General features: G+C 45.5%; 1 protein-coding gene across 3 annotated transcripts in view; it reads right to left on the bottom strand.

Moving 5' to 3' along the window:
- Positions 1-7,227: 7,227 nt before the first annotated feature.
- Positions 7,228-24,282, bottom strand: part of rab27b (RAB27B, member RAS oncogene family) — a 59,735-nt gene continuing 42,680 nt past the window's right edge. For all 3 annotated transcript variants that reach the window (XM_038287151.1, XM_038287153.1, XM_038287152.1), the window contains exons 2-6: positions 17,788-17,959; positions 15,035-15,123; positions 12,492-12,595; positions 12,245-12,368; positions 7,228-8,378 (exon numbers count right to left, since the gene is read on the bottom strand). In XM_038287151.1, coding sequence (XP_038143079.1) covers positions 8,192-8,378; positions 12,245-12,368; positions 12,492-12,595; positions 15,035-15,123; positions 17,788-17,940 — 657 coding nt within the window. In that variant the 5' untranslated portion in view covers positions 17,941-17,959 and the 3' untranslated portion in view covers positions 7,228-8,191. The remainder of the gene's footprint in view (positions 8,379-12,244; positions 12,369-12,491; positions 12,596-15,034; positions 15,124-17,787; positions 17,960-24,282) is intronic.

The following is a 24,282-nucleotide window of genomic DNA, read 5'->3' as shown; positions in this document are numbered from 1 at the left end:
TCATACTAACAGTCCTTCATTCCTACTCTCCCATAGTCCCATTCTCTCCTCAGAAATTACACCTTTAGAGAAAAGTTTCTATTTATAAAAGAGAAAAAGAATAGAATTATTTAATTGTGTGATTGATTAGTTTTCATCTCTTACATCAAAAGTGGCCTTTCCTTTGAAGTAGTGAAAAAAAAACCAGTTATCAGGGTAAAACCAACAGATTTATTATCGGTTCTGGCACCAGAAACACAATGCATCTCATTTCATTTCATTCTCATTGTGTCAAACATGCTCTACAGACATACAGCCATCGATACACACATTGATCACTTAACAAATATAAACTGCAGGCATAAAGGAAAACTCACACCAAGAGGATGCTTCCAAAAGAGCTACTGTAAAATATTTCTGTTAAAGGCTGCAAAAAAAAAACATCAGGACTTCTGCTCTTATTTGACTCCAATGAGAAATCTGTAGATTTCAGCAGCTCATAGATCAGAAAAGGAAAAGCAGAAGCAATGTTCAGGTTTAAAGCTGAGAAAAACAAAACTAAAACTAAATAAAAAAAAAACAACGGTTATCAGCTAACAGCCAACTGATCTTATAAAAGAGAATAAAGTAGAATAAAATTAGGATAGAAAGTCGAACCAACAGTTTTCAGAGATTACAGGACATAACGGTTCAGCAGGTTCATTTTTAAAACTTTCTCATCCAAGAAAACAGGTTTGCTAATTCTTCTTGGAGCAAATTCTGTCATTTGAACCTTTTTTATCACAAAATTTTTTTGACAGTAACTTATTTAAATCATTTAACGTTTGAATGGTTATTATTGGCTGCTATAGGCACATTATGCTAATAATAGCTTGAAGATAAACTATCCGCCATGACTGTAAAGATGGGAAGAAAAAGAATCAAATTAGTCTAAAACTGACAAAAATACCAAAACTGGGAGATTTGTTAACAAAGATAAAAAAACTGGAAGGAGCATCTTCTAACAGATCTTTGAGCGATTGCTGTTACTGTAGCATCCTGCTAGCAGATCAGGAAGCTAACTGCTAGCAACATTTCTATTTCAGTGAATCAATCCTCTGGAAATGTTTTATCTGCCGCTAACATTTCTACGTTTCATACGCCCATTAAACGCATTTCAGTTTGATACCAGGAAACAAACCATTTTAAACGACGCCGTATTAGGGCCGCGCTAGAGATTTATTTTTTCTATTTCAAGAATAAAGTCGTAAATTTATGAGAATAAATTCGTAACATTTCGAGAATAAAGTCATAAAATGACGAGAATAAAGTCCTAATATTAGAATAATAAAGTTGTATTTTATGATAACTCTTAGAAGAAGCACTTTCTTCCCTAAAATGAGGAATTTAACTTGAGGAGTATAATTAAAAAATGAGGAGTATAACATCATGTCAAGTTAACTTTAGCATCGGTTTGACCAATCAGGAAATCTTTTAGCAGCAGCATCAAACTGGGCAGGATGCCAAAGTGGACTCTGGTTGCTGATTGGTGGAGCTGGTCGGCCGTCATCTGGTGGGCGGAGCTCCAAGCTTTCTTTCTGAAACTTGTTGTTGAATGAGAACTTTTCTTGTAATATTACAACTTTATTCTTAAAATAAAAAATCTCTAGCCTGGTCCGAATACTACGTCATAATTTTGGACCATTTACTTAAACCATAGGATATTAATTTATTTTTTGTAAAGTATTTTGATTGATTCAGGAGACAAACTGTCCTAATAATCTGTGACCAACAAATAACTTGCAGTCGACAACTTGTGCTTGAAAAAGCTACAAAACAGCATAAAGACAAAACTAACAGCCTAATCGTTCATTTATTATTATATTACCAGTTATAGTGATTATCCACACTTATATTATATTCATATTTTTACCCAATAGAAAATATAAACAGTGTAGTTTTAATTCATTTAATCTTGCGCAAAAAAGAGCTGGCTAAGCTAGCTTGGTTTAATAATTTAGTACTATGGATAGATTAGGTTAGTGAGGCAGCTGAAAAAGACTATAAAAAATATAATATAGCTTAAAAAAATAAAAAAGATAGAAAAAAAAAGATCAAAACCATAAGCTGCAGTTCTTACATTAGCATCCTGTTACCATCCATTAAAGCTACCTTTGTAGCACTCAAGCTAGATTAGCTAAAGTAAATAAATTATATTAGGTGACCTTAAATTATTTGTAATTGTTTTATAATTATCAAAGTGAACAACTTATCAAAGTCTGGTAATTCTAATAAAATCTATGTTACTTGTGGAGTCATGTGCTAAGAAAATACTAGCTGTCTATGCTAGGTTTATCTTTAGCATGCTAGTGCCCTCTGTGGAATGCAAACATTAGTGGGCAAATGAGCAAAACAAAAATGGACATCAATTTAAAATTGGAAAGTTTCTGTTTCAAATGGAAAACAAAAGGCAGAAAACATTAAGCATCTTTCAAGCTACTGTTGTTACATTAGCATCCTGCTGCTAGTTTCTAAAGCTAACTGCTTAGCGACAATGTAACATTAGCTAATCAGTCTTTTTTATTTAATCTGCTGATTAAAATAATAAGTTATGCTAACTGAGCTTGTTTAATTCTCTAAATCGATTTGTGGGAGGTGTTCACAATAACACATTATTACAACATACTAATAAAACAAGTCAGGTTAAATGGAAACGTTTCTCAAAAGTGTGCACTCCCTGGGAGGTTTTTGTCTTGTAAAAAAGTTTGTTGGGAGCTGGAGAAATTCCACCTTGCTCCAGCAGAGTCCGCCGTGGATCCTCTGAGGGAGCCTCCTGCACAGCTGCAGCTCGTCTAGATCATCAGAGGATCCACTACTTAAGCTGTCTTCAGACCTTGCCTCAACGCCGCAGTGTTGTTCCAGTTGGTCAGCGCTTAAGCCTAGATCCTCAGAGTAATTCGATGACTTTCGAATCCAGCTTGGATTCTAACCCCTGTGTCTGTTTTCCAGGAAACCTGTGCCTCCTCTGTGAAAGCTCTGGAAGAGCTAACCTGCCGAGCCGACCCTCTGAGCCAAACCTGAAGACTCACAGAGAACCTCCAAGCAGCTCTGGACTTGAGCTGGGAAACCCAAAGCCAAGGTCTGTTCTAATTAGACGTGAGACGCTGAAGCAGCTACGGACTCTGCTGATGAACTCTTCTCTAGCACCAACAGTGACTCTCCCAAAGCTAACCTCAAGAACCCTCAAGGTACAATCAGTGAACGTCTGGAAATCAAACCTCTGTTGGCAACGGTAACTGAACTGTCTCTCACGCAGACTCCGGTGAACCAGAATCCAGGCCCCGAACCTGAACCAGTATATTCAGTGTGCTTGTGCATTAATAAAACTGTTAAACTTTCATCCTGGTGTCCGTCAGTGGTGTTCTGCATTCTTGGGTCGCTTTCAGTGAACCCATCATGACAAAGTTAGACCATAAAATATCTTACTTTGAAACAGTGACACTTTGGAGAAGGGTAGAAAAAACAAAAGAGATATCAGAAAATTAAGAGAAGTAAGGGCGACGGAAACATTAGAGAAACCGTGTTTCTATAAAACAAAGATGGAGGCGCCTGCCAAGAAGGGGACAGCAACACATTTACTTTGAATAGCTTTTGGTTGTCCTCCACATGGAACACAAATCTTCTTAATATCATTTTCTAGCCAAACAACTTTTACTAAACTCTTACGTGTTGGAGAATGTCTGATGGTGTAATGAAAGCAAACCTTAACTGTGGTGCTGCGGTTAGTAAAGATCGGTTTAGAAAAAAAAAAAAACACTTTAGGGTCCAAAGTTCCTAAATTACCATAAAACTCTGTGTGATTTATAAACCAGTTCAAAGCACAGACTTAGTTTTAGACCATGGTATTATACTGAGGGTAGCTTCTGTTTTCAGTCTGATCGATTCTGACGGGCCGATGATGTGGAGACATTTGTAGAGTCATCTACATCTGAGCCTCAGGTTCTCCAGAAGAACACGGTCATGGCATCATCATGATCTCAGAAAACTGAGTCAGTCAAGCTGCCTCTGATTCAAGCCTTTGTGATCGGGGGATGATTTTTAAATTTTATTTCAGTTTGAACTTGTTTTTTTTCTAAAAATGCAGGAATCCTTGAATAATTAACCACCTGTCCCTCCCCAGGTGTCTGCTAGAAAGCTGCAGTGGAATCTTAATATTCAGCTCCACAGGGATTCCCTGCATAGATCTAAATCACCAAGATAAAGGCCGTTTCTCACTATGTGTACTTATGCGTCCTCGTGAAACGTCATCAGCCCTAGCACTGTTCCAGTTCACTAGAACAGCAGACCGAGAAGGGACAAAATCACCGGATGTTGTTCTGGCCCCTCCCTCTTTACCCAGCATGCATCAGAGCAGACTTGTCCAGACTGACAGCTGTCCCAGCATGCACTGGGGCAGCAGCAGCTTCCAGGTTAGCGCTCATAGAGCTCAGAGTATTAAGTTAAAAGTTATCTGATGTTGAGATGAGCGCGTCAACCAGCAGAGCTCTGAGGCAAACCACAGCCAGGGCTAACGTTAGCCGGTTTGCTGCGGCTAGGGCTAACGTTAGCCCGTCTGCAGCGGCCAGGGCTAACGTGAGCCGGTCTGCAGCGGCCAGGGCCGACGTTAGCCGGTCTGCAGCGGCCAGGGCCGACGTTAGCCGGTCTGCAGCGGCCAGGGCCGACGTTAGCCGGTCTGCAGCGGCCAGGGCCGACGTTAGCCGGTCTGCAGCTGCCAGGGCCGACGTTAGCCGGTCTGCAGCGGCCAGGGCCGACGTTAGCCGGTCTGCAGCGGCCAGGGCCGACGTTAGCCGGTCTGCAGCGGCCAGGGCCGACGTTAGCCGGTCTGCAGCGGCCAGGGCCGACGTTAGCCGGTCTGCAGCGGCCAGGGCCGACGTTAGCCGGTCTGCAGCTGCCAGGGCCGACGTTAGCCGGTCTGCAGCGGCCAGGGCCGACGTTAGCCGGTCTGCAGCGGCCAGGGCCGACGTTAGCCCGTCTGCAGCGGCCAGGGCCGACGTTAGCCGGTCTGCAGCGGCCAGGGCCGACGTTAGCCGGTCTGCAGCGGCCAGGGCTGACGTTAGCCGGTCTGCAGCTGCCAGGGCCGACGTTAGCCGGTCTGCAGCGGCCAGGGCCGACGTTAGCCGGTCTGCAGCGGCCAGGGCCGACGTTAGCCGGTCTGCAGCGGCCAGGGCCGACGTTAGCCGGTCTGCAGCGGCCAGGGCCGACGTTAGCCGGTCTGCAGCGGCCAGGGCCGACGTTAGCCGGTCTGCAGCGGCCAGGGCTAACGTTAGCCGGTCTGCAGCGGCCAGGGCTGACGTTAGCCGGTCTGCAGCGGCCAGGGCTGACGTTAGCCCGTCTGCAGCGGCCAGGGCTAACGTTAGCCGGTCTCCAGCGGCCAGGGCTAACGTTAGCCGGTCTGCAGCAGCCAGGGCTAACTTTAGTCCGTCTGCAGCAGCCAGGGCTAACTTTAGTCCGTCTGCAGCAGCCAGGGCTAACTTTAGTCCGTCTGCAGCAGCCAGGGCTAACTTTAGTCCGTCTGCAGCAGCCAGGGCTAACTTTAGTCCGTCTGCAGCAGCCAGGGCTAACTTTAGTCCGTCTGCAGCAGCCAGGGCTAACTTTAGTCCGTCTGCAAAGCCGTGTGTGAAGGACCGCTGGAGGTTTGATTGTTTTATTTGGCAAAATGTTCATCTCATTTGTGTTTATCTGACTGTGTTCATTATTATTCCTCCACTAAATGAAAAAAGTCATAATTTATTATTATCTAGAGACTATTAATAACAGGAGGTGAAATGCAGCTCCAGACTAGCTTTGGATGTGATGACGTCATCAGTACGCTTCTATTCCAATTGACCCAGATTTAAAGCAAATTTATGCTTCTGATGCATAGGCTCTGCAACGTCAAATCTGTCTCTGTGCGCGACCACGTCCCCGCGCAAAGGTTCTGCAACCATCGTCGCGCACCTAAAAAAAAAAATCCTGACTATCCGTCACGGTCACAAACCGACAAGACCTCAAGCGGAAGTGCGCAGACAGAAAGCGGCTGTGATTGGTGTAGGTATGCCTTTCCGGCTGTCTGTGTGACTATCCGCCAAAGTTCTCCCGAGTTCTCGAATAGGTTCCCCATCGCGCTTTGGTCGGCAACTGCTGTGCGTCCCTAGTAATTCCAGACCGATGTTGCAGAAGCATACCAGCAAAACTGGTTCGCAACCAGAACCAAGCAACATTTTATGTGTGCGGTTGCAGAAGTATAAAAGTATCATCTGCCCTTTATTCTGCCTGCTCCCGTTCTCTGGTCAAGAACGGACTTGGAGAGAACACGAATCCGAACTCTCGTTCTGGTGAATTGAGAAACGGCCAAAGACTTTATTGGTAGAAAATGGATATTTTTAAACTGTTAGGGCAGAATTTAGAACAAATTCTAGATACCAGATCAATGATGTTCCAGTATAAGAGATTCTGAGGTAGAGATAATGTTGAAATTAGACTAATATGTCCCTCAGCAAGGAGCGCCCAACTTTTTAACTCCTTTCAGAAATACTTGTCTGATTTTAAGCTTAATTGTACAGGGTCAATTAAAAAAAAACAGTTTATTTGAAAAAAAGTCATCATTGGTTTACGCAATTCTTATAGGCTACGAGCCGTTGACTGTTTAACATTATAACCAAACAAAAAGAGCTAGCTAAACTAGACAAGCTCGACCGATGAACGACATTAATGACCTGGAAAAAATGTATAAAGAGAAATAAAAAAGAACTAAAAGAGTCATTAACCTGAATATTAAGCTGTAGTAACATTATGCTAGTGTGGTCGGAAAATTTAGTTTCTCTTATTTCGTATATTAATTTATGGTATTTACTCACTATAAAAGTTTTCACTCAGCCTGTTTCACCTGTAAGGCCAAATAATTCCCCTGGGTGAGACTGTTTTTAAACAAGACATAGCTTCCTCCCATAACAAACCAGATTATTTCTCAGGTTTATTCATAACATGTTAGTTTAACCAAAGTGTTTGTAATTAGTTTTGACTCTGACTGCTTTCCATTATCGTAACTAAGGAGGAACGAACGCTGCTGGATCAGAACAGGGCTGATTACCGTGCAATAAGGACCGAATGATGAACTGTTCTCTCTTTGCAAAGATAAAATAAAGAGCCGACTGAGTGAAAACCATCGATCTCTTCTAATTAAACTGGAGCAAATAGTTGAATACTTTTTTGCCACTACAACGAGTAAGCTAACTGCTAAGCCAATCAGCAGCAGTGTAAAAGTTAACTGACCTTTTATCATTTTGCAGAATAATTTAAGCTGCTTTGTTTTCTACAAACTGTGAGAAGAACATCAGTTCTGATAACCTACGTTTTTATTCTTATTTATGCTAAAATGTTAATAGTGAGAACTTTGTGATTAGCTTAAACCAATCAGGGCAGCCTGATTGGTCTAAGCTAAAATGCATGATATAAAATTACCCATAAATTAATGAAACAAGCTTGGATTTAACAATTAAATTGAAAGAAATGGGTCACAGAAGAGACGTCATAAACAGTTTTCTGATCAAAGGCCCCTCCATGTCTATGTCCCAACAAAGCCAATTAATACAAAACACTTTTGGCACATGTTCAGTAAACGTCTAAATCAAAGCTTCTCTGGTAGCCAGAATGCGTGGTCGATTCAGGTCCAACACATAACAAAAAAAGAAACAGAATTAAAACGCATTGGTCCCACTAATCCTCAGTGTGGTCCAGGAGAAAAGCTTTATTCACCCAGCCTGGCATTAAACTCAGTTTAGCACTAATTTGGCACGAAACTCAACATTTTCCCTGCTGTGAAGTAATTAGCAGATGAACATGTAAAAAGTTGGATTTGAAACTCAAACGGGTTTTTTAGGTTTATCAAATGATGAGAGGGAGAAACTGGGAGCGTGCTGAGTTTAATTCCCAGGCTGAAGGCTTTCAGCGAGGCACATTATGTGTCTGACAGCCATGACAGGGTCCCATTCGCAAGGCTGCATTACCTTGAATGTCCACTAGAGGGAGCTGAAGCTGTTTTCATTGTCAGAGTTGCAGACAGGAAATGGGAGAGAGATGGAAAGAGCCAAAAGAGAAGCTGGCTCGTGTTGGTTTTTAGGAGAACATGCTATCAGGACAGACAGAGAGAAAAGGAAGAGATGGACGGGGGGGGGACAGAGAAGCAGCTCCGGGTTTAACATGCACATCTCTTCTTGTCGGGCTGTCCCTCCCCGAGCTTGGCGGCTCCATTCCCATTGGCTGGATCCGCGGGCGGTTTGTCAACACACTGCTCCATCCTCTTCATCACCAGATCCAGCAGAGTTATCACCGCCTTGTCCACCTCTGCTCCGGTGGCTGCACTGGTCTCAAAGTACGGGATCCTGGGAAGAACAAATTCAGTTCTTAATTATTTATCAGCTGATTAAAATCTTACTGTTTTGTTTCACCTGCACTTCGATTTTTTTATGTATTTATTAAACATTCCTCTCTTATTGCTAGATTTTTTTACTCTTAATCTTCAGAAGGTTTGCAAGTCTTTTTTTTTATGTTTGCGAGTCTTAAAATTCGCAAAGTACGGACAGAGCAGATCATGAAAGAATACAATTCATCAGGAGGTGCGAGCAGACGTTTTGTTTTGCTTGTGAGTCTTCAATAAATCTGCACATCATATTCTAATAACACAACCTCACACATTTATAGGTGAAGGATATGAAAATGCAAATATTTATCGTGCGCAAAGTGAATTTCTAAGCCTGTAAGTCAGACCAGAGATTTTAGGTCTTTTTTAGCGCGTTAGAAAATGAGGTTCGAACTTGCACAGGAAAATGTTTGCTGCAAAGCCCAAAGGAAGCATTGGTACAATGACTGCATCCTGTGAGCATTTGAATTTATTTGATCAATAGAAGATTATTATTAGCTCAGAAAAAATGCAGCAGGAAGGCAGATACTCTTTATACAACTAAAGCACAGGAAAAAAAATAACCAAACCTGCCTAGACTTAGACAACTTTTATTGTCATTATGTATGCACAGAGTGTAGGGGCGGCTATGTGGTGAATACGTGGCGGTTACTTGGTGCCCAAGTGGTGGCTACATGGCGGCCATGTGGCAGTCGTGCGGCAGCCATGTGGTGGCTACAAGGTAGCCATGTGGCGGTTACTTGGCAGCCACATGGCGACTATGTGCCATGGCAGCCAAGTGGCGGCCATGCATCGGCTATGTGACGGCCATGGGGTTGGCTATGTGGTGAATACCTGGTGGTTACTTGGTGCCCAAGTGGTTGCCATGCAGCGGCTATGTGGCAGCTATTGGTGCCCATGTGGCGGCCATGTGGCGGCTATGAGACATCCATGTGGTGGCTATGTGGCGGACGTGTGGCAGCTTACGTGGCAGCCATGTGGGCAGCTATGTGGCTGTCATGCGGTGGCTATGTGGCGTCCATGCGGTGTCTACGCGGCAGTCATACAGTGGGTATGTGGTGGCTACGTGACGGCCATGTTTCAGCCATGCGGTGGCTATGTGGCGGTCATACAGTGGGTATGTGGTGGCTACGTGACAGCTATGTGGCAGCCATGCGGCGGCTATGTGGCGGCTTACATGGCAACCATGCGGCGACTATGTGGCGGCCATGCGGCAGCTTACGTGGCAACCAAGCGGTGGCTATGTGGCGGCCATGCGGCAGCTTACGTGGCAACCAAGCGGTGGCTATGTGGAGGCCATGCGGCAGCTTACGTGGCAACCAAGCGGTGGCTATGTGGAGGCCATGCGGTGGCTATGTGGTGGCTACATGACAGCTATTTGGTGGCTACGTGACAGCTATGTGGCGGCCATGTGGCAGCTTACGTGGCAACCAAGCGGTGGCTATGTGGAGGCCATGCGGTGGCTACGTGGTGGCTACATGACAGCTATTTGGTGGCTACGTGACAGCTATGTGGCGGCCATGTGGCAGCTTACGTGGCAACCAAGTGGTGGCTACATGGCGGCCATGTGGCAGTCGTGCGGCAGCCATGCGGTGGCTACAAGGTAGCCATGTGGCGGTTACTTGGCAGCCACATGGCGACTATGTGCCATGGCAGCCAAGTGGCGGCCATGCATCGGCTATGTGACGGCCATGGGGTTGGCTATGTGGTGAATACCTGGTGGTTACTTGGTGCCCAAGTGGTTGCCATGCAGCGGCTATGTGGCAGCTATTGGTGCCCATGTGGCGGCCATGTGGCGGCTATGAGACATCCATGTGGTGGCTATGTGGCGGACGTGTGGCAGCTTACGTGGCAGCCATGTGGGCAGCTATGTGGCTGTCATGCGGTGGCTATGTGGCGTCCATGCGGTGTCTACGCGGCAGTCATACAGTGGGTATGTGGTGGCTACGTGACGGCCATGTTTCAGCCATGCGGTGGCTATGTGGCGGTCATACAGTGGGTATGTGGTGGCTACGTGACAGCTATGTGGCAGCCATGCGGCGGCTATGTGGCGGCTTACATGGCAACCATGCGGCGACTATGTGGCGGCCATGCGGCAGCTTACGTGGCAACCAAGCGGTGGCTATGTGGCGGCCATGCGGCAGCTTACGTGGCAACCAAGCGGTGGCTATGTGGAGGCCATGCGGCAGCTTACGTGGCAACCAAGCGGTGGCTATGTGGAGGCCATGCGGTGGCTATGTGGTGGCTACATGACAGCTATTTGGTGGCTACGTGACAGCTATGTGGCGGCCATGTGGCAGCTTACGTGGCAACCAAGCGGTGGCTATGTGGAGGCCATGCGGTGGCTACGTGGTGGCTACATGACAGCTATTTGGTGGCTACGTGACAGCTATGTGGCGGCCATGTGGCAGCTTACGTGGCAACCAAGTGGTGGCTACATGGCGGCCATGTGGCAGTCGTGCGGCAGCCATGCGGTGGCTACAAGGTAGCCATGTGGCGGTTACTTGGCAGCCACATGGCGACTATGTGCCATGGCAGCCAAGTGGCGGCCATGCATCGGCTATGTGACGGCCATGGGGTTGGCTATGTGGTGAATACCTGGTGGTTACTTGGTGCCCAAGTGGTTGCCATGCAGCGGCTATGTGGCAGCTATTGGTGCCCATGTGGCGGCCATGTGGCGGCTATGAGACATCCATGTGGTGGCTATGTGGCGGACGTGTGGCAGCTTACGTGGCAGCCATGTGGGCAGCTATGTGGCTGTCATGCGGTGGCTATGTGGCGTCCATGCGGTGTCTACGCGGCAGTCATACAGTGGGTATGTGGTGGCTACGTGACGGCCATGTTTCAGCCATGCGGTGGCTATGTGGCGGTCATACAGTGGGTATGTGGTGGCTACGTGACAGCTATGTGGCAGCCATGCGGCGGCTATGTGGCGGCTTACATGGCAACCATGCGGCGACTATGTGGCGGCCATGCGGCAGCTTACGTGGCAACCAAGCGGTGGCTATGTGGCGGCCATGCGGCAGCTTACGTGGCAACCAAGCGGTGGCTATGTGGCGTCCATGCGGTGTCTACGCGGCAGTCATACAGTGGGTATGTGGTGGCTACGTGACAGCTATGTGGCAGCCATGCGGCGGCTATGTGGCGGCTTACATGGCAACCATGCGGCGACTATGTGGCGGCCATGCGGCAGCTTACGTGGCAACCAAGCGGTGGCTATGTGGCGGCCATGCGGCAGCTTACGTGGCAACCAAGCGGTGGCTATGTGGAGGCCATGCGGCAGCTTACGTGGCAACCAAGCGGTGGCTATGTGGAGGCCATGCGGTGGCTATGTGGTGGCTACATGACAGCTATTTGGTGGCTACGTGACAGCTATGTGGCGGCCATGTGGCAGCTTACGTGGCAACCAAGCGGTGGCTATGTGGAGGCCATGCGGTGGCTACGTGGTGGCTACATGACAGCTATTTGGTGGCTACGTGACAGCTATGTGGCGGCCATGTGGCAGCTTACGTGGCAACCAAGCGGTGGCTATGTGGAGGCCATGCGGTGGCTACGTGGTGGCTACATGACAGCTATTTGGTGGCTACGTGACAGCTATGTGGCGGCCATGCGGCGGCTATGTGGTGGCTACGTTGCAGCTATGTGGATGCCATGCGTCAGTAATGTGGCAGCTATGTGGCGGCCATGCGTCAGTAATGTGGCAGCTATGTGGTGTCCGATCCAGGAAGTGTTTCAATGACATATGCAGCCCAAAGTCCAGCTAAAGTGGCCACAGGTGAAGCTGGAGGTTCTGAGTAAACTTAGACAGCATGGATGAACTGAACTTACCCATATTTGTCGGCCAGCTCCTTGGCCTGCTTCTCCTGAACCTCCCTCTGATCCGCCAGGTCGGCCTTGTTCCCCACCAGGACGATATCCGGGTTCTCACAGTAGGCGTTGGCCTGAAGTTGGCCTGGAAGTCAGTCAGCAACGGCAGACAAGCAGTGAGTTAAAATGCTTTAGAAAAATCTCCATAAAAGCCAAAACCTTGACAGGAAATGGATCCTTTTAAAACCACGACACTCAGCAGACGTACTCATCCAGTTCCGGACATTTAGAAAGCTCTGCTGGCTGGTGAGGTCAAACATCAGGAGGAAACCCATGGCGTCCCTGAAGAACGCTGTGGTCAGGCTGCGAAACCTGCGATGGGAAAAACAAACGGCTTAATGCTGATGGTCTAATAAAACTCTCCCACATGCTGACAAACTGCAGCTTATTAGGAAAAGTGATCCGATTCCAACGTTTTACTGACGATCAGCTAAATCAGAACATTCAGGATCAAAATCTGGGCTTACTTCATCAACATTCATGGAAACTTTCCTCACTTATTCCTCCTACTGCAGCGTTTCTATTAGGCTGAGCTCTGGACTTTGACTAGGCCGCTGTTTTGGATAAGCTGCTGTTTGTGTCAGAGACGGGGGATCCGGAGTCACCAATTCATCTCCATCTGTTTGTGTTCTGTCCAGCCACCGAACCAGGTGAGTCCAATCTGGTTTATCCTATGTAGATTGGCCTCATCTGGTTCCCTATCTCTGGTTTGTGTCTCCTGAAGACCCAGTTTGAACCAGTTTGACGGACAGATTGGACATTAGAAGACTTTGGAACATCCATCCATCTATTTTCTGTCTCGCTTTATCCCTTCTGGGAGGGTGAGGGGTGCTGGTGCCTATCTCCAGCTGTCTACAGGTGAGAGGCGAAGTCCACCCTGGACAGAGAGGATGGGTCCACACTGGACAGGTCTCCAGTCCATCGCAGGGAAACACAGAGACAAACAACCACTCACACCTAAGGAGAATTTAGAGAAGCCAATTAACCTGACAGTCATGTTTTTGGACGGTGGGAGGAAGCTGGAGTACCCGGAGAGAACCCACAATAGTGGGAAAATGATCTAGAAGTAAGTAAAAATTCTTAAATTAAAAGTATTAACCCTTGATTTCAGTAGGTAAATGAGAGTTTGCCAATGGAATAAGATTTTTTACTCTTAAAATGAGACAACCTGCTTGTTGCTCGGGGCTGGCTGCACCATTATTTCTAAACCCTCCTATTTGTTGACAGCTCAAGGCACACCTTGATTACGCCCCTTTAACACATACACTTACCTGATTAGTCCACTGTTCAATAATAACTACAGTTTGAAAAAGGTCAGTTTCATTCAGCCAGAAACAAAGTCCATCCGAGGCGGTTTAGTTCCTCACGCTGTCGGTCTTTCCTCTGTTCTCCTGCATGGATGCTGCTGCCGCCGATCGTTAAGGAAAAGGAGAAAACCCACCAAACAAACTTCATTCTGTGCCGACGTGTCACTACGGAGATCCCAGAAGCCGGTGACGTCACAGATCAAACATTCTCTGAAAGTTCTACAATTACTGAAAACATAAAATTAAGTTAAATTAATCATTTACAAAAAATTTTATTTAAATATATTTATCTAGTCAAGCCAACAGAATAAATCCTGTTCCTGCTCCTCTCTCTCTGCAAGATTTCCCTCATCTGACCTGTAAGTCCATCCTATGTTTGTTTGTGGTGTTTTTTATGCAATTGTTGGACTTAAATTATGTACAGACTCTTATGTTGTGTTTTTTTCTTTTGTTTATTCTTGCTGTGGGACAATTTATGCTGGAGCCTTTCTTTGTGGGGATGAGTTTTGTGTTTATTTTTTGATGGCTATTTATATATTTTCCTTCTCAAATACAGGAAATGTGAAGCCTAATTTTTTTTATTTTGTTGTTGATCTATTTGAGAAAAAAAAATGTTGCTCATTATTTGTAAGGGTCTAAGCACAGAAGTTTATGGTCCTTGTGTGACTGGTTTAAAAAAATATATATTTATCCTACTTGTCAGGAGGGATATCTGACTGGCAGCCCTAAAATAGTGAAAAACACACACTTAAAAAAAACAAACCCTAATAATTAATCTTGTAAAACCGTCACAGCACTTGAAATAAGGCAATGCAATTGTGTTTTCTTATTTTAGATCTAAGTTGTCTTGTTCCATTGGCAAAATGTCTCTTTTATCTCATCAATTCAAGAACAAAAATACTTATTTTAAGAATAAATTTCTTATCTAGATTAGATTTTTTCCAGTGAATTCACAGGGAGGACGTTCCAACTCCATGCAGAAAGACCCGGGGTCGGGAATCAAACTTGGAAACTTCTTGCTGCAAGGCAGCAGTGCGACCCAGCAGCCTGACTTTGAACCAAAATGGTCCAAAATAACCCCCACATCACCACCCCTCCACTGCTGTGCTCGTATCTCACCCATCACTGCAAACATTCTGGGAGCAGATCTATTTAATCCAGAAGCTTCTACCTCCTGGGTTCTTCATCTGATCGCAGATGATCCTCTAAAAAGAGGCGGTTCACTCTGACATCAGCATGATGGTTGAAGCTCAACTACTCTGCTCGTATCCAGGATCTGGTCCTATCGGTTATCTCAGGACCCCCAGCTCACATGGGCAGAACCGGATCGGACCAGCAGTGAATCTAGAACTTCAGCAGATGTAACCCGTCCGTCCGTCTGAAGCTCCATCCAGACGTTATCAGTCTGAGGTCAGAACATAGAACAGGAACATTTAGAACCCACCTCTCCTGTCCCGCTGTGTCCCAGAGCTGAAGGTGAACCTTGAAGGTTTTCCCCGTGGCCGTCCCATTGGGGTTCGATGCAGTGTAGATCTGCAAAGACAGAAAAATTATTTTTTGCTGCTGTTTGCAACTGGATCCTCCAGAAACTCACGATAAACAAGGAAACTCAGAGCTGAAAGGAGATTAGATCTGTTACCTTTAAATGAATTAAACTATTAAATAAAAGCAGGTAGTAGAATAATCAACCAGTTGGACCACGGCCTCAGTTACCAGTTTACCTCCATCAGTCAAAGGCAGATCTAAACTAACGGGATTTTAACTCTAACTTCAAAGATCTCAGGCTTTCAGTCTGCTGGGAGTTTGTTCCAGATCTGTGGAGCATAGATGCTGCTTCTCCATGTTTGGTTCTAGTTCTGGGTGGAACTAGAAGAGCTGAGTATTCTGGGAGGTAGATCCACTGAACATTTCCCCACCAAGGATGGTAAAACATGTTCCTAATCTCTGCTTATAAATCGTGTTTTAGGTTATTTAGTCTTTTGTCTTGGTCTGTCACATAAGATCCCAAACAATGTTAAAGGTCTGCTGTAAATAAACTCCTCAAAATGGATTAAATGGGAAAAAAAGAAAAAAGTCAGGTTTGGGTCGTTGAGCCCATTAAACCAGAAAGACTCCCCGTCACAGCACCATTGGTTAAAGTTTGAAAGATTTAATGTCTATGTGGCTCCTTTAGTGTCCAACACCTGAAAATCGCTGCACCTTTTCCCAGAATGATCCGTAGACAGAAGCAAAGACATGAAAACAGGAAGTCAGCCGCCTGCAGCCGCCTGCAGCCTCCAGAGAAAGCAGTCATTCAAGGCGCCTCCAGCAGGAAACACGCCTGTTTAAAATCATCCTGTGAGTCTTCAGCCACCTCTGAAGCCTGAAAGCGTCTCGCTAAGACCGACTGTCAACCCGTCAGGACGGATCAGCTTCACGTCTGCAGGAGCTCCGCAGGCCGCCACCCGTCAGACGGTTTCATCCATCATCAGACTAAAACCAGGATTCCGTCTGCCGGACCGGATTCGTTCAGTTAGGAGAAAAAAACAGCTTTAAAGTAATCCTGAGACCGATTATTACTGAATTCAACTGAAATCAATCCAATTTTGATCTACGGTGACTGGATTTAACTGGAGTCAATTGGACTGGATTGAAAAATATAGATGAGCCTCTGGCCGTTTCTCACTATGTTTACTTGTGCGTCCTCGTGAAACGCCATCAGCCTCAGCCCTAGCACTGTTCCAGTTCACTAGAACAGCAGAGCGAGAACAGACAAAGTGCCCCGGATGTTGTTCTGGCCCCTCCCTCTTTACCCAGCATGCATCAGAGCAGACTTGTCCGTCCTCCAGACTGACAGCTGTCCCAGCATGCACTGCAGCAGCAGCAGCTTCCAGGTTAGCGCTCACAGAGCTCAGAGTATTGAGTTAAAGATTCTCTTTTCTGTTGCTGTTGTTCAATAAAAGTACGTTTTAAGATCATTTGAGGCGAGAAGATTATACTTTAAGCTTCACTATATGGAAAATTTACTGATTTAGTGCGGAATTTAACAAAAAATTACGATGTTGAGAGGACAGGGGATACCAGCTAAGCTCAGAGGCTAATGTTAGTCTATCTGCAGCAGCCAGGGCTAACGTTAGCCAATTTGCAGCGGCAAGGGCTAACGTTAGCCCATCCGCAGCAGCCAGGGCTAACGTTAGCCCGTCCGCAGCAGCCAGGGCTAACGTTAGCCCGTCCGCAGCAGCCAGGGCTAATGTTAGTCTATCTGCAGCAGCCAGGGCTAACGTTAGCCAATCTGCAGCGGCCAGGGCTAACGTTAGCCCGTCCGCAGCAGCCAGGGCTAACGTTAGTCTATCTGCAGCAGCCAGGGCTAACGTTAGCCTGTCTGCAGCAGCCAGGGCTAACGTTAGCCCGTCCGCAGCAACCAGGGCTAACGTTAGCCTGTCTGCAGCAGCCAGGGCTAACGTTAGCCTGTCTGCAGCAGCCAGGGCTAACGTTAGCCTGTCTGCAGCAGCCAGGGCTAACGTTAGCCTGTCTGCAGCAGCCAGGGCTAACGTTAGCCTGTCTGCAGCAGCCAGGGCTAACGTTAGCCAATCTGCAGCGGCCAGGGCTAACGTTAGCCCGTCCGCAGCAGCCAGGGCTAATGTTAGCCTGTCTGCAGCAGCCAGGGCTAACGTTAGCCAATCTGCAGCGGCCAGGGCTAACGTTAGCCAATCTGCAGCGGCCAGGGCTAACGTTAGCCCGTCTACAGCAGCCAGGGCTAATGTTAGTCTATCTGCAGCAGCCAGGGCTAACGTTAGCCTGTCTGCAGCAGCCAGGGCTAACGTTAGCCCGTCCGCAGCAGCCAGGGCTAATGTTAGTCTATCTGCAGCAGCCAGGGCTAATGTTAGTCTATCTGCAGCAGCCAGGGCTAACGTTAGCCTGTCTGCAGCAGCCAGGGCTAACGTTAGCCCGTCCGCAGCAGCCAGGGCTAACGTTAGCCAATCTGCAGCGGCCAGGGCTAACGTTAGCCCGTCCGCAGCAGACAGGGCTAACGTTAGCCAATCTGCAGCGGCCAGGGCTAACGTTAGCCCGTCCGCAGCAGACAGGGCTAACGTTAGCCCGTCTGCAGCAGCCCTCTCTCTGCATAGCCGTGTGTGAAGTACCGCTGCCTCTGATGGAGGTTTGATTGTTTCATTTGGTCAAATGTTCATCTGAGGTTAGAAATCTATACAGACGTACCACTCTCTTTTCCCTGAAGTCGATGCCAACTGTGGTGATGAACTTGGGGTTGAACTTGTTGTCCGTGTAGCGGTACAGGAAGGTTGTCTTCCCCACGCCGGAGTCCCCCAGGGCCAGGAGCTTTATCAGGTAGTCATAATCCCCATCAGTCATAGTGCTGACTGCAATAATCCTGCAGAGAGAGAGCGACATGCAACTTCAGGAGGACTGACATGGACTCTGAATGAGAGGTCTCCCCTACTGCAGGCGGAGTGATGTTAGCGGGATCTCTGGGTCGCCCCGATCAGAACAGGAACCTTTAATTCAACTCAATTCAGTTTAGTTCTATAATGCCAATTCCCAACAGGTCATCTCAGGGAATCAAACTGATTCAAAGTTTTCTATCTAAGGAAAACCAGCTGATTGCATCGACTCATTGACTCTTCAGCAATCCCTCACACTAAGCATGCTTGTAGCGACAGTGGAGAGGAAAAACTCCCTTTGAACAGGAAGAAACCTCCAGCAGAACCAGGCTCAGTGTGAGCGGCCATCTGCTGAGGCCCACTGGGGTTCAAGGAGACAGAAGCAGACATAGAAAAAGAAGCATAGATACAAAAGGCAACAGTCAACCAGCTCCACAGGCGGCCCCGTCCAGGAAACACACAGCCAGGCAGACGAGCTCCGAGCCAGCTCCCATGTCAGAGGATGAAGAGAGCACATCCAGTTAGTCACAGTCAGAGAAACAGGACTACACTGGAAAACAGGCCAAGCTCCAACATCTAGAAACAAAGGTGTTGATGGCAGCAGCACAGCTGATATTTCTCTCCAGGATGGAGTCACAGCCAAACAGGAACAGACCAGATGAAGCTACTATGAGAAAAAGCAGAGAGAGCAGAACGTTAGAGATTGAACTAACAGATTCTGCAGAGTGGGAGAAGCTCAGGAGCTCAGGAGTGGCTCAGGATAACCTCTAACTAGAAGCTATTATAGTTAGTATAATAAAATAATAGAAACTATTAAACTGTTAATGTATAATAGAAACGATTAATCGATTATTTAAAGCTACAGTGTGTAACTTTTAGCGACATCTAGCGGTCAGACTGCAGACTGCAGCAACATGAACCCCCCCCACCGCTTCTCCCCCCCAACAGTACGGCGAGCGTTACGGGACAAAATGTCTTCCACGACGTCCGCATCACCTACCTTCTCAAGTGATGAGGTTTGTTTTCATAGATAATTTTACAGATAGTATTTCATTAGTCTGTGTAGGGTATAGATTTCATGTAGACTTAAGATAATAAATATACCCGTTATTTTTTCAACATCGTTGTGACGTTTTGGCGATCTCGCAATCGCAAGTTTGTTGGCTCTGCGCTGCCGTAGCGCAAAGATGTCTGCCTCCATGGCTGCGAGACCCGCTCCTATGTAATTATTAATAACGAATTCTAAGGCAACGCAAATATTAAGGTTAAGAGGCTGAGCTCGTAGATGATGATAAATAACATAGTTATGTATAATATATTACATTTCTGACTGTATATCCCTGTAATTATTACACCCTGTAGCTTTAAATAATTGTTAAATAAGATTAATTCTTTTAGCCCTAAGTAGGAAAAGATGGATTCTTGTGTGTTTTTCAACGTATCTCAAACATTCAGTCTCCAGGAAGGGAGACCAGTTCAGCTTTAACAGCAGCAGAACGAAAAGCAAAGATGTACGTCTTCTGTTCTCTTGTAAAGCGGTTGGGGCTGCGATGATAGCGGGAAGGAAGCAACTCTATCGCTGCATTGACGTTTTTTTTTTAAAAGCTGACATTTTGAATTGATGGATGGGAAGCTGAACGTCTTCAAACTTGGAAACAAATTCCAGAGGAATGTTTTTTAACTTTTTGGAACGACTCTGACCTGGATGACTGAGGATCTTCACCAGTTTATTTCCGTGAACACGGAGCACGCTCGCTACTTGTGAGGTCATGGCGTCCTGTACTGCGCATGTGGGACACTTAAGCTGTATGAATGTAGTTCACTCAGGACATCGCATATATTAGGAAATGTAAACGGCAACGCAGAAGAATTGGATTTCACAAGAATTAAACATTAAGGCACGCAGTGTGAACATAGCCTCAGAGCTGCGGGAGGAAGGATCTGAGATGAGGCTCGTTTGTGGACCTATGATGCATCACTATTTTGAAAACATCTGAATATTTCGCCACTTTGAGAACTAATCCAAAATAGCAGCCATCTATATTTTCTTTACGGTTCATCCAGATGTTAGAGCTACTATAATGCTTTTAATCACTGAGTGTTTTCTACCGGTTCGATTAAAATGAATTCATCTTTTATCCATTCAGCTTGTCATGGTCAGAGCCCGTACATTTAGAAACAGGATCTTAGACTGGGATCTAATCAGCTGACTGAAATATTGGCCTTTATAACAGAACGGACAGGAGCTCTAAATATTCTCCCTGCAGTTCAGACAATGACGCCATCAGACTGCAGTAAATATAGAACGCTGACATTTAACCTGGAAAGCATTTCATCAGATCCACTTCCTCAGAAAAAAGCTTTAGGAAAAGTTGTTCAGCTGATTCGCAAAACCTGTTTAACCAAAATGATCATTTTCTAACCAGACAGTCGGGAGAGAAAGTAAATTCTCCCTCCACTGATCAGACCCCTGCTGCTTCCCGTAGATTCAGCCAGCCGCCTCTAAAAACACGGCAGAGCTGGAGAGACCTCAGCAACCACCTCAGAGAAGCAGCTTCATCCGTTAGCAGAGAAAAAGAGTTTTCTGACAACCTTCCCAGTAGGGAGATTCAGCCTAACGTCAGAGCAGGAAGCAGGGGAAAGGTCATGACCCTGAACCAGTCTGGCTGTAGAGAAGGTCAAAGGTCTCTAGAACCAAGATGGCAGCAGGACTTAAGGCTGAGGCTGTGCTGGATTGCAGAGGCGGCGTCCTCCAAGGACTCGGTCTGGCTATGGATTCAAACAGGTCCAGCATTCTCCCGCTTTCACTCCTCCATACGCTCTGTTGCCTAGCAACCATGACAATTGACATACAGAGAAGGCAAAGAATGGATGCCGAACTAATTTCATCTCTGAGGAGCTTCAGCGGCAGTACCGTCGTCTCAGATATCAGATTTATAGTCCCCCCTCTGCAGATCTATTAGAATCTGTCCTTAAATTCCAGCCAAACCCATTTACACAGAAACAGATAAAAACCTTTAGATAAACCAAACATTACCGCCACATATCTGACTCTATAACCATTAAAACAACTATGTTCATTTATTTCCCTAGAAACTATTCACATACTTGGATTATATTAAACTGCACTTCCAATATTCACCACCGGTTGGCACCATTTTTTACATTTGTCGGCCGCATAACGAGGAGTCTTGGAATCTCTGAGGTCTCTGAGGACGCTGGACCAGAGTCCAGCACGGATCTGATTTTTTAAAAGTATCCACCCGCACCGTAGAGTTCAGAACCGAGCCCTGCCTCATTACCTTCAATTATCAGCATTTAAAACCCGGCAGGAACCAGACAGACCCCACGCAGGATCACAAAGTATACACTCAGCCGTTTGGGCTGCTTCAGATGTTATCATCCCGATAAATCAGTGCCATAGATTGTACCTTATACCTCTCAGTAGGTTCAGTATGTTGTTCTCACCAAATTAATCCTAATCCAAACCCTAAAGTAATTCCTTTATTACCTACATCAGGGGTCCTCAAGGTTTTCCAGGTCAAGGACCCCAAACTGATGGCGATGGAGCAGGGACCCCCTAATTATATATATTGTATTAAACAGTGTTCTATCAAACTGGTCCTATAGTCACTCTATTACAGATGGAGTAATGTAACTAAAGTAATCCCTCCCTGGGATTATTAAAGTATTTCTGGTTCCTGGTTGATGGGACAGGTGTTATGAATGAAACGGTGCCCAGCTTGAAAGAGCTCCTGTGTGTCTCTGAATGTGAGCATTGATGACTGAAAGACATCTTCTGCCTCCATTTATCTGTTTACTGCAGTCTGTTGGATTCATAACAGGGGCCATAATGGGGCCACTGGCCTGCGTTCTCCCTCTGTAAAACTGGCCAGTTTGGGCCCCTTGGAGGTGTTGGGCTCCTGGCCCTCAGCCACAGGAAGTGGCGTGTGACGAGCTTTTATTTTGCTTTCCGACCTTCAGTCCCAGATTATTATTGTAGATTCAGAACCTTCAGGCTTTATGTGGGAAAAGGTCAGTGAGACATTTAAGGCTGACAGATGGTTGAACTTAACCTGATCAGGAAACTCCTTCTGTCTCCGTCTGTCGTTACCAATCTGCTTCTACAAAGCCGCTGATCGATGACGGTAACCCTGAGGAAGGCCGTTCTTTAACCGTTCCATTCGCCACCGCACCCAGATGCAGATGAACAAAAGCCTTTCAGAGCTTAATTTCATTACATTCAGCCACATTAAAACTGATCCAATACAGGTCAGAGCAGAACATCCAGATTCCTGCGTGTTGTTTTGCTTCCCGCCTCATGACTCTAATAGCTGCCATAGTTTCACTTTAACCTCGTTACCGTTCAGCAGCAGGAAAGCTGCTGGAAGCAGGAAAACTGGAAAACACCAGGAAAACCTGGGAGATATTTTTTACATCTGTGAAGAGGGAGATTTACCAATAAGCCATGATAGGCAGCTGCCTAGGGCCTCAAGTTCCTGGGGGCCCCATAAAACTCTGTTTACATCTATGATTAATACAACTATTCCTTATTTCTGCACATTAATTATGTTTTTGATAAAAATCTTTTGGATAAAATGCCATCAGCGTTCCAAGCTTAGTGCTTGGAAAAAATCTTTCATTCCTTTAGAGACAGCATGAAAAGTCAGCTGAGTACAAAACATGGAGAGGAAAACAAGAAGAACATTTTATTGTGTTCACAGAACATAAAATCTAGAAGTTTAAATTAGCTAGTAGCTTATTTTAAATGAGTCGTGGTTAAACCATGGGTCCTGGTTAAACTGAGTCCAGGCGTGGATCAATCGATGGCAAGCTACTAAATGGATCAGAAGCTGCCTTCTAACCTCCTCACCCCGAGGGTCTGATGGAAGGATGCAGCTTTTTCTTCTTCTTGGATTTATTGGCAACAAACATTTAGTAGCATTACCGCCACTTACTGGTATGGAGTGTGGTTCGTGATGGACTATCTACTAATAAATCTATATATTAATCCTAAAAATAAAAAAACTATATATATATTTTACACACACAGACAAAAATATAAATAACTTTGTATTCTACCCATCTATATCTTACACATATTGACCCTATCTAATCAGATTCTATGAAATAATTTTGTTTTCTTTAAAAATCAAGTAACTAATTGTATAAGTTTACTCCCCAAATTCTTCCACAAAATATCTAATAAATGAATCTTTAATACATTCAAACTCTCTCCTCATATCTTCTCTTGTTTTCATATTTATGACATTCCCTGCAGCTTCGTTCATCCCGTCCACTATACTTTATTAACACGCAGGGACGGATTTAGGAAATTTGGTGCCCTAGGCAAAGACAGGCAGGGGCCCCCTGAGAAGAAAACCCATAAAACAGACCCAATCTACAGATAGAGAAATGTTAATAGAATAGACATCCATTATTTGTTCTAGGTTGTGTCCCTCTCTTCTTGTCCCTTTTTCCTCTCTATTTATCATTGTTCTGATGGCATTTTAGCCAAAGGATTTTTATCAAAAACATAATTAATGTGCACAAATAAAGGAATAGTTGTATTAACTATACATGGAAACAGAGTTTTATGGGGCCCCCAGGAACTTGGGGCCCCAGGCAGCTGCCTAGTATTGCCTAATGGTAAATCCCCCCCTGTAAGCACGCACAGGTGGCCGTTTACTGAGACTTCCTTCATGGATTATTTGCATCCAGCAGATTATTCTCCTCATTCTGATGTTCATCTTTAAATACTCCTGAAATTGTTTCTGTATTTTGTTGTTTAATTCTGTGAACTACTGAGTCTATGGAGCTGAATTTTCCCAGGTGCACCAAACCAACGCCAAACTTTCTGCAGATTGTAAATATTCTGGTATTGTTTGTTTTTCTTTTTCACATAATATATGGTATCAGCCCCAAATATACGTATCTGCCTTAGCGTCATTTTTTTACTTTTTTTTTTTTTTTTTACACCTCCTCAATTTGAAACCTCGTCTGATAATGAAAATTAAAATGCCTTTAGAGCTTTACTGAATGTAATTTATTTTTGTTTACACTGTTTATACGCTACATGGAACCACAGGAGAAACCAGTCACACTGAAGTCACTGGTCTCCTGTTCCCAGCAGGAGCTGCTAGCTGAAGCACTGCCTGCTGGGAAAATGACGGTCAAAGACCAACAGATATTCAGCAAATAAATGGAGGCTTTGCTATTGGGTTCATAGTTCAAAAAGATCAATTCTCTGACCTTCAGCAGAGTCAGGGGAGAAAGTTCTGTCTAAGCTTAGAGGAACCGTCATCATGTCAAC

This window comes from Cyprinodon tularosa, unplaced genomic scaffold (genome assembly GCF_016077235.1).
Source record: "Cyprinodon tularosa strain WSP-4 unplaced genomic scaffold, ASM1607723v1 ctg236, whole genome shotgun sequence".
Classification (NCBI taxonomy): domain Eukaryota; kingdom Metazoa; phylum Chordata; class Actinopteri; order Cyprinodontiformes; family Cyprinodontidae; genus Cyprinodon; species Cyprinodon tularosa.
This window is presented reverse-complemented; position numbering and strand designations above follow the sequence as displayed.